At 45.5% G+C, this 10,889-nt stretch overlaps 1 protein-coding gene across 1 annotated transcript; it reads right to left on the bottom strand.

Moving 5' to 3' along the window:
• Nucleotides 1-504: 504 nt before the first annotated feature.
• On the bottom strand, nt 505-4,970 carry LOC104525633 (fibroblast growth factor 16; the record flags this gene model as incomplete). The annotated part of the gene is made up of 2 exons (XM_010168844.2): nt 505-1,449; nt 4,867-4,970. Coding segments are annotated over 2 exons (350 nt in total), but the record flags the coding sequence as incomplete, so codon positions are not given.
• Nucleotides 4,971-10,889: the final 5,919 nt, after the last annotated feature.

Below are 10,889 nucleotides of genomic sequence, written 5' to 3'. Positions count from 1 at the left end.
GCTTCACAGGCTCGTGGGGCCACAGAGGGGAGGGGCAGCCCCAGGACAGCGGCCGTGCCGGGGAGGTTCCTGCCTTCACAGCGATGCTGACGCGCGTTCCGGGGCGATCCTGTCCGATGGCTACAAAGGCTGAGCTGTGCCTGGAGCCTGGAGTGGCCCAAGAAACTGTTTCACCCGTGTCACAGCAGAGGCAGGAGCTGGACTTGCAGTTCTTGGAAACGACGGCTCATTAGACACCCAGGCGGTCACTTCAGCGGGGTCAGGCTTCCAAGGTCCATTCCAGATACAACTTGATGTCCTCCTCGTACAAGACTTTGGGGTTTAGGTAATTTATCTTTACCATACAAAGCCTTTTCAGAGGTGGTCTTATTCATATTGATGGGGAAATACTGGGTTAATTGTTAAAGAGCATCAAAAAAAAGGGCTAGCAAGAAATCTACAATATAAAGACAATTTTATTGCCGATAAGCTCTTAAAATTCTTTTTTTTTTCCCCTTTTTCAGTAGGACCTTATTCTTCCTGATGAAAATCCGGTCATAGCATCTCTCATTAAAAATAAAATTATTTTGAAATAAATAAATATATAAAATAAATATCATATACATTTTTATAAATAGTTTTGTCCTTATGCACAGTATCCATGCTTACATCTGAATAATGTTCCTCACCCCATTCCCACCCCAACAGCAGGAAAAACCCCCACATGTCAGGACCAGTCCATGTCGCATCATCCATGTAGCAAACTCCCAGGCTGCTGAAGCAGGGTCCCATTCGAAAGGCTGTTCCTTAGCAGGAAACCATCCCCAGCTGAGCAGCAGCACCTGCAGCAGTTTTTCTTTCCTTCTCTTCATTTTTAATTTGTTTTTTTCCCCCACCCTGGTGATCAGGTTTGCTCGCCTGCTTGTTCCTTTAAGCAACCATAAGATTGAATATTCGGTCTCTCTTGTAGCAACGGTAAAGAAAGTGAATGAAAACGAAAGATTATATGTAGGGTTCCCTCCCGTCCCCTACCCCCACCCCCATAAATAACCCAGGTTTGATACGCGCTTGAAACAAGGAGGAACAGCAGTGTCTGAATTCAGTGGAAGTGCTTTCCTATGTCATCTACACTTACAGGAACGATGGAATGACTATTCATAGAGTGCTCTGGGAAAAAGCTTGGGAACCCAAGTATGTACAGTGACGGGGCAGCTGCAGGTAACATCACCTGTAGTGGAAAAGGTCTCTGTACGTGGCAGGGATTTTGGCAGGGTCCACAGGCCTGGGTAAAAAATGAGTGAATTTCTGATGTCTCTTAGTCCTGTACCCCTCTCGGGGGGAGCCGTCCTTGTTCAGAGCCACGTAGTAATGCCTCTCCGAGTCGGGGTGCTTGTAGAGGGTGGAGGCGTACGTGTTGTACCAGTTCTCTTCAAACTGCTCTCGGAAAACGCACTCCCGTGTGAGCTTCTTCTGTGTTGGGGCAGAGGTGGGAGAGGAAGAAAAAGGACATTTGTGTCAAAAAGTTAAAAAAAAAAGAAAAAAAAAGAAAAAAATCTTTTCCTGCTTCCTTCATTTTATTTTCCTATCATTTTCCCAGCTACCTTCTCCTAGCTGCCCTGAGGACAGGGACTGTGCTGCTGGGGATGTCTCCCCTGGGTGAGAGCTGGAAATGGGCACAAGCCATACCAGCTGGGACTCAAAGACCTCTGAAGTTGGAGGAGGAAGGAAACCAAAGGAAGAAGAAGTTGGAGAAGGTGGGGTGTCCCATAACGAAGTAAAACAGGACCATCACAAAACTCTCAACGCAATGGGTTGATTGCTGGAGGTGTGGGAGCCCTCTCAGATGGCAGGCAGTCTGCACAGGCTGGATGCTGTCATACGACAAACACCTTCACTGTAACCTGTCCGGGTAGGGAACGTGTCTGCTCTACAGCATGCAGAGAACCTATTTTGAATGTTTTGCTGCTAATTAAACAAACCCCAAGGTGAGCTGTGAGCCCTCCAAAAGCCACAGCCCCTGCCACCTGGGGAACCAGTAACCTGGGGTTTCTCTCCCCACATCTGTCAGTAAACACAGACTTTTTTGGTTTTTTTTCTTCCCCTAGGATGCCATCTACTCAGAATATGTTGGAAACTGCTGACGGGCTGAACTCGTGCGCTGCTGTTTTGCCCCAGAATACCTGCTCTTCACTGGGCTCTTTGGAGGTAAAGTGTCTGTGTCAAATGTTTGCAGACTCTGGGGTGACTCTGCAAGGTGCCATTTCTTTCTTTCCAAGCCCTGGGATGCCCCCACTGAGCCTGACACCCCACAGGCAGCGTGTGAGGCGCTGCCTGCGACTTTTGCTGCTCTAAGTATTAGTTGTGTTTCTGAAATTGGTGGAAAGCTGAAGGGAGACGTTGGCACAAGGTTAACAGGGACAGGAAAAGCCGTCTGTCCCGAGGGAACTCCACGTGTCACTGCGGGGATGGCTGGCTCTGGCTCTATCAACACACAGATCAGGCAAAATTGGCACAGAGGGAAATAATAAACTTGCTGAACATTTAGAAATACTGCTGTACTGTGATGTCCTAAAATACCATTGTAATGTTAATGCTGTTGTTGGGTGCTGTTTTATGGACCTTTAATTAAGAATATTGTAGTGGCTTTTGATTTTGAAATCACTGTACAACCCACGTAGCCCAGATTTTAAAACTCCGGGGTTATCTGGGGCCCTGGCTCGTGACTTCTGCACAGTCTGGGTCAGCCGTTCGCCTGCGTCCCTGCAGGATCCTGTCAGTGTATTGTCTGGTGCACAAGATCCAACGACAGAGAGAAAACTCCCGTGATTATGTCTTCAGGTCAATTCTGTTTCCAGATGAAGTGTCGCAAAATGTTATCCTATTTTTGTTTCTGTGTTGTTAACATGAACACAGGCCCTAGAATTTGATTAACCCATCATGAAACTGTTGATCCATAACGAGAGCTGCAGGGTTTGAAAGCACAGAAGGGAATATGCAGGCTCGTGTCCTCCTTTTCCGCAGGCACAAGTAAAATCTGTGACTCCAGGAGCTGCTGAGCAGCCTCAGGGCCTGACAGGAGAGGTGCTGCTGTGCTGGTGTAGGCTCCAGCCCTGCTTTCAGAAGATGCTTTAAGATTTTTTTTGTGTTTTATGGACTTCTGCTGATTTTACTTTGTATCTGTCTTGTAATTTGTAATTTAACCACTGTCTCCACATTTAACTTTTGTTTAGGGCAGACACAGAAATTAAGTGGAAAAAGAAGTTATCGGTGCTACCAAAAGGCAGCCACACAAACCCAACTCACTAGTATTTGATTATCTCATATAAACATCAGAAAGTGCATCTTAATAGTGAAAGGGTCTGTGGCAGACTCAGAAGGGAATGGGAGAAGGAAAGCTGATGGAAACTCATGGTTTACTGTTCCTGTTTGCTAAGCAAAGGTTATGAATAGTACACAAGTTTAAATTTCTACACTATGAGATTGATCTGATTTGGTTAGAAGTAAGTGCTTTCTGCTTTGGTTTAAAACTGGTTTATTTTATTTCATTTTAAATTTACCGTGATCCAGCCTTAACAAATCCACACACAGGGTAGTGCTGTGATCTACAAAGAAGCATTTAAAAAAAAAAAAATCACACACAGGTGATGAGTTGAATTAAAGGCAATGGGGCAAGTGAAGAAAAAGCACCAATGAAGTGCAAGCAGCTACAGAAAAGGAAACTTAAAAATGTCTATCTAGAATGCAATTAATTTTTCAAAATAGAAGTGATTTTCTAGCTAACTAGAAATAACTATTTTATGTTGAGTTTAGTTAAATAATTAACAATTGAGTTAACCTGTGGGAAGCACCTCTGCCCATTTGTTAAGACTTGACATTTTGACTGCAAGTCCTAAAGCTTAAATAGAAAGGAGCAGAGGAGAGCTCAGCTCTCTTCAGGTTGCTGGAGACTTTACCTGTCTTTTTGGGGCTGGCTCATTGGAGCACCTGCCTGTGTTCAAAGTGGTTTCCAGGGTGGGGCAGGTTCAGTAACGTGGGGCAGAAAAGCTGCGAGCTGGACCTGAGCTGGTCCCGGCTGCGGCAGCGCAACCCACGAGCCACAGCTCTAAGGGCACGGCCCAAACCAAGGGAACAAACCACAAACTCACGAGCTACCACTAGAAACCTGAGCCTGGACTGGAAATGGGATGTCTGCTGTTTTCTCTGTCCTACAGCAGCACAGGATGAGGGAGAATCTGCTACAGGTGATGTCAGGGAGAGTTCACAGGTATCAGGAGTTTGTGTGGAGTGAAAAACTAACAAGGAGTTTACACTTGGTTTTTGGCAAAACATGGAAAATTTAAGTCTGAAAAGGGCACTTCTAGGAAATTTTGAGCAACTCCCCTCCTAAAAGGAGCTGTAGAGAATGTTACAATAAAATAACACTTCAGCTTCTGTTAGTTAAAGAGCTATAGTATAAATATAAAATCTGCAGGTAGGTGCAGATACTGATCAGATGGAAAATAAAATTGATGTGTTACTCAGGCATGAAAACACACAAGCAGCCCCTGGTTTTACGATAAATTTCCCTCCTGCCTTTAGCTGACCGTTGCCACACTGTTTCTGAAAGGCAAAAGCTTGATAAATCCCTCAGCTCCCCAGGCACTGCCCCAAGCTGGGCACCACCATGGGCTCTCACCCCAGGAGTGTATCCTTCCTCCGCAACCCGATTTTGTACAAACCATTCACGTGGTAACAACAGTGGCAGCAGGGGTAGGATGGAGGTATGTGGCAGCCCAGGGACTCTGGAGGCCTGGGACAGACACAGCTCGTGACACTGATGAGGCCCCGCAGCCTGTATTCCTGTGTAGGTTATACAGTGCTGGAATCAGCACAAAACCTTAAACTTACCGACCCATACAGCTCGCCTCTCTCGTTCATGCCGAGGTAGAGTCCCGAGTCCACCCCACGGATGCTCACCAGCCCCACTGCCAGGCTAATAAACTCCAAAATGCCTAAAAAAGAAAAGAAATTCAAATCATACAGAGAATAAAACCAACACCAGGCTCCAGTGGCAAACATGAACCAGCCTTTCCCAACCTTTGCAGAGCTTCCTACAGACCCCGTTTTCCTTATTTACAACAACACTGTTCTTTAGATAGTCCCATATCTGTGCCATCTTCTGATTTCCACTCTAGGCTTCTCCCCAGCTTTGCAAATTTGACTTGCCCAAGAGGAATTACCTTTGCTAACGAGAAAAGGTTTGCTAGGTTTTGTTGTTCTGGTTTTTCTTTTTTCCCCCCTAACTATCACCAAGACAGATGTAGAAACTCGTGCCTGGCTCATTAGAAATTTCAGAAGGTTGTTACCACACTGGGTTTTATGCGTCACCAAAAGGAGAGATTTTTGTCACCACAGGGCTTCTGTTTTGAGATGATAGTCCCACATGTCTTAAATTGATGAGTTCAATAAAAGTAAGTGAAAAGCACTAGAAGAGACGTCTGTGAGGGCCATCTTCATCCTGGCACTCCAGTGGGGTACTCGCCACCCCCAAACATATACATGAGCCACAGGGATAAAATCCATCTTCAAGGATATGCAGGTAGTAATGCATCTTCCTCTTAAAAAAACCTACAGTTTAAAAAGCCAAACAGCCCTCAAGTAGGTGTGTTTTTAACTGGCTTGAACAAAGCCAACATCACAAGTGGTGAAGACCTTCAAACTTCCTAGGAAAACCTCCTGAAAGCATTAATGGGACTGTGTTAGACTCTGGATATCACAGGCTCCTGAGCTAGAGGTCATGGGCAGCCTTTGCCCGTGTACAGTGCTGAATTAATTAACTGGGAGGTAGCAGCAGAGGAAGGAAGAGGGTTTTCACCATCCCATCTAATGACTGGACAAGACATCTCCATTGACAGGAGGACAAAGTTGCTCTAACCTTTAGCATGGCTCCAGGTCTCTTAATATAACTCCCAAAACATCCAGTCCTGAGCAACGGCCGCTCTGATCAGGTTACCTCCCAGGGCTCCTCGTAACAAGTATGCCTTGAGTCTAAAATCACCGCGTGACGAGCGGCCACCTGAGCCAGCTGACTTCAGCGGCAGCCGCGGCTCCCAGTCACCTCTCAGCTTGGGGCATGTGTCTTCTGCTCAGCCAGGCATGGATGCAATAGCTCCCACACGATAACTGCATCACTGCCTAAATATAGGACAGGCCAGATGGTGATGGATACCCCTGTCCCCCTTTGCTCAACGCAGACTCATCAGTTGGATGCTGGCTGCTAAGCTGGGTGCAAGAATTACTCTTCCTACCTTATATCAGACTTTTTGTCCTCCTTTTGCCCTGCCTACTCTGGGGCTTGTGCATTGAATCCAGCCCTCCCTGCAGCCAGTGGGTGCTGGGGGCAAGGGGATATGAAATACGGACTTGGAAGCAGCAATTCCTCGAGCCAAACAGGGGAGGAAACAATAGAAAACATGCTTTATGGACCAACGCAGGCATTTTCCAGGCTGAAATATATCCCACTACATGCCCTGGCCTGGGAACACGTGTTGCCTTCAGAAATGCCAGGAGCAGGCAGCAGAGGCAGGGAAGGCAGCCTTCCCAAACCAGGCAGGCAAACCAGGACCCTGGCTCTGCTCTGCTCGCTCCCCAGCAGTTACTGTGGCTTCTTGTCTGAAAAGAAGCACAAACTGGGAGGAAAGAGGCACAGGATGAGGAGTGGTGGTCTTCTGCCTCCGCTACCCACCGGTTCTGACACATGGAGGGAGCTACTGAACTGCCGTGTGCTTCCATTTCTACATGTGCAGGACAGAAATGATGACAGCCACTGTTTGGAAAGGAGGGAGTGAAGGAAGATTGACAACAACTGGAGAGAGTGTAGAAAGTAATAGAGGGGCAAAAGAGTCCAGAGGTACCCAGAAATGAGGGAGCCTTTCCCAGGCTGGAGACAAATGGACATTCAAGTGAAAAATACCTGATAACTGGAGAGCAGTAGATCAACCTTCCTCCAGAATCACAGAATTGTTTTGGTTGGAAAAGACCTTTAAGATCATCGAGTCCAACCATAAACCAAACACTGCCCAGTCTACCAGTAAACCATGTCCCTAAGTGCCACATCTACACGGTTTTTAAACCCCTCCAGGGATGGTGACTCAACCACTTCCCTGGGCAGCCTGTTCCAATGCTTGACAACCCTTTCGGTGAATAAATTTTTCCTAATATCCAATCTAAACCTCCCCTGGCACAACTTGAGGCCATTTCCTCATACAAACACAGTCCTCAGCACCAGCATATTTTTTTTTAATGTGTCTTCTGTCACCCCTGGGAAGCAGGAAAATGCTGCTGATCCCATTTAGAAACCGAGGGGGTGTCTGAGGCAGGGAAACTGAGAGCTGTTATTGAGTACACGCATGAGCATGCTCTGTATGTGGCACGTGAACTCAGGTCTCCAAAGACCTGGGAAGGAGCAGCCCAGGAGCAGTATTAGCATCTTCCCTCTCTGAGCAGCGGGCCGAGACACCCCTCATCTGGTGCAGACTGGGTAAATACTTGCTGGTTTTGCAAATGAAATTCCTTCAAAGTGTTCCTGTGACAGTATCTTCTGACAACGTCCCTTGCAATATTCTCCTTTTCTCATCTTTGAGTGGCACTTAAAGAAGTGCATGGAAGATGACTATGTTGAAACAGCATTAAGAACGTAACTTAAACCCACAAAAGTCAGGAGACAGAGTGAAGGCTGAAAAAATGTGGGCGGATATCCATCCTGTCCTTAACTCACTCCAATTGCTAGACAAAACTGCAGCTTCATACATCTGATCTCCAGCAGCACAGGGAGCGGCCACTGGGGCCAGCTCAAGAATTTTCTTTCCAATTGTAGCGGTGTGTTTTTGTGGTAGAACTTGCACTTTTTTTTCTTTTTTCCTTTTTCCTTTGTCTTTTCTCTTTCTCCTTTTTCCTTTGTCTTTTTTCTTTCCCCCAAGACTTGCCTCTTTTTTCATGCTTTGATTATTCATTCTGTTTGTTCCCTGAGCCTTTCTAGATTATATTTGGAGATATTTGATTAAGACTCTGACTGGATTCATGTAACACCAAAGCACTGAATAACCTCCTGAGCTTTGCTGTGGCCGGACTCACATACCCTCGCCTTACTATAAACCATCCCTCAAAGAACAATTCAGCTCCTTGCACCTGTCTCCTCTAACATGACTATATTCAGGAGCAGGGGTACAGAAACATCAGATGTTGTATTAATGGCTACAAACCTAAAGCTTCAGCTAAAAACCTCAACAACTGTTCGGCAACAGGTGTTCTATGATCTGAACGTCAAAATATACAGCAAAACTTTCTCTGGAGGTTTCATCAGCTTCTCTGGGAGGCTGTGTTACAGTTCCATTAGCAGGTCTGTACCCAAGAAGTGCCCCATTTGCTACCTTTATTAATCTGCAGTACAAACTCAAGGCCATTTTGTCTCCTCGCTTGCAGTTAAGAGTAGCGCTGTCGGTGTCACTTGTTCAATGCTGCTGTAAAACAGACACGAGGCAGCAAAAGGAGCAATTCCTCCTGGCAGGGATTTTCCTGGTGAATGGGTTTCATTCTGAATAGGATTCTCATAGGGGTGCTAATGTCAGTCCAAGCCTGCTCCAGAATTTGACTGTCCTTTATTTCTTTGTACAGGAAGGTTCTTAGCAGATGCAGTGAAAACAGATACATTTTTGAAAACACTTTACTCTTTCTGGGATGACTTAGGTGGAGCTGCCAGTTCAGAGAGCAAATTCTAGTGTGAGAATGAGCTTTCTTCCAACAATCCTGGAGGGCTTCATCAAATTTTCTGTTAAGCCTCCTCTAGGAAAAATAAGTGGCGCCCCATTGTTCTTGCATGAATCTGCATTTTTACAAGTATAAAATATCGTGTTTCAGAAGACAGGTGTGTTTTAGGAACGTTCCAATCCTTGACAGACAGAGAGGGAATAGTTACTATGATTGCGCAGGCAGTGTGGGTAGATGATGCTGCTACCTCCCTCATGTCCTGTGGTCAAACTCCCCGACTGCTGTGGTAGAAAAGAACCCTTCCCTTTAACCCTCACCATTAGGACCTTGTTACTCTGTCCTGTATCAGCAGGGCTTTCTCTCTTTATTTTTCTCTCTGGAAGACTTGGATGTCTTGCACATCTGGTAGCTTTTGGGATGGCTACACGTGGGAGGGTGCAGATACTCTCCATCTTTTTCTAAATCCCTTCCAGTATTGAGAGATAGGGATGCAAAGTCCAGTTCCACCCTGTAACCCATCTGCAGCTGGACACGTGCCTCTGCTGCGGTGTCACAGCCATCCACGGAGCACATTAATTATCTGCTCATGATATCAGGGAGCACCATGCAGCCACGTGGGCTGGATCCACCAAACCACCATACTTGATTTCTACATATTTCCCCAGGTGCCCCTAGATTTAAGGCGGCTTCAAACTGCCACCCTGAAACCCTCCTCTAGCTCTGTAGCCCTCACCACAGTGTTGTAGCTCCCCAGAATCGCTCAGGCTGCCTATTCTGTAATAAGTTACCGCTTTCTGGCTGCTGCATGCGAAATTTAGGAATGCATTGATACATGACATCCTAATACAAACCATACCAGGAACATCGGAATTTAAATATTCATGGCTACTGAATGCAGATGGTGAATACTGTGTGCCAATACATTATTGCTTTGAGTCTCTGCTGAAGCGAGGTTTAGTCCAACTTTATCTGAACACGAGGATTCCAGTCTAATCCTTTGGGGCTTTGTCTTGCAATTACAACAAATAACTATTTATTTTACACTGCCTCTGGGAAAACCCTGAAGCAGAAAACTATAATATTTTATATCTGAAGTCTGGTCCAGTTTACGTAGCTGGATGCTGACTGCTAAAACACTTAGGGAATGCCAATGTTTCGATTTATTGAATGTACTGTATGACTTAATAAGCTTAAGCGTGCAAAAATCGTGAAAAGTTTTTAGCCTGTTTAACGCATTTTTCCAAAGTTTGTTTGGAAATACACTTACTTTACTCAATCTTTGTTAAAAAATGGAACTTAGACCAATGCTACCATTTGAAACTGGCTGCTTACATGTATAAAGATAAGTAAAAAGAACTGATAGAAATACTACGTGGCAGATTGAACTAAAACCAAACAGATGCAATGGCTTTGCTTTTAGTTTCTTTTAACATGGAAACCCATCCTGTGTTCCAGTGTGAAAGGTTAAAAAGTGCGTCTTTCGGCAGATAATTAAAGAACACTTGCCTCATGAGCCTATTAGTACCTGACTCGTGGGTTCTGACTTTCTTGCTGATTTGGGCAGGGATACACTCTGCACACACCTGGTGTTTATGGAAGTGCAGTACGGAGATAAGCTTCTCCAGTTGTTCCAAAAACCTGCCTTACGCTACCAACAACAGCAACAGCGTTCCTAAGTATCAGAAAGGACTGGTTGCAAACAAGCAAAGCCAAAAAAAAAAAAAAAAAGAATTCACTGAGGAGTTAAATCACTTGAAAACTATAACAAGTCTTGCGAGCACTTCTTGCAACCTGTTGACAACATAGCTGAGATCACTGGCATGGGACTTGTTGATAGCTTACACAGACACCTGCACTAGATGCTGAAGTAGCGGGAATTTTTCTCAGCTCTGCTCAAACTTACTGTACTTCTTTGCCTGTGGCTTGAGATGCATTTTTTGAAGATTACATATAGTCTCACTAGAGATCCCTGCTCCTGTGTGACACTGATACAGGCGCTGCAGCCTTCCAGCTGTATCCCGGCAGCAAGGTAAATCCACAGTGCTCTGCCTATTGTTCCATCTTCTCCTTTCTTCCTCAGGTCCCCTAAGCATTTTTCTCCCTTCACCTTCCCCTTTCCTTTCCAACAACCTCCCCAAAGCCGAGCTGCTTCTGACACTCATCCA

Source organism: Antrostomus carolinensis, unplaced genomic scaffold, assembly GCF_000700745.2.
Source record: "Antrostomus carolinensis isolate BGI_N321 unplaced genomic scaffold, ASM70074v2 scaffold6155, whole genome shotgun sequence".
Lineage (NCBI taxonomy): Eukaryota > Metazoa > Chordata > Aves > Caprimulgiformes > Caprimulgidae > Antrostomus > Antrostomus carolinensis.
This window is presented reverse-complemented; position numbering and strand designations above follow the sequence as displayed.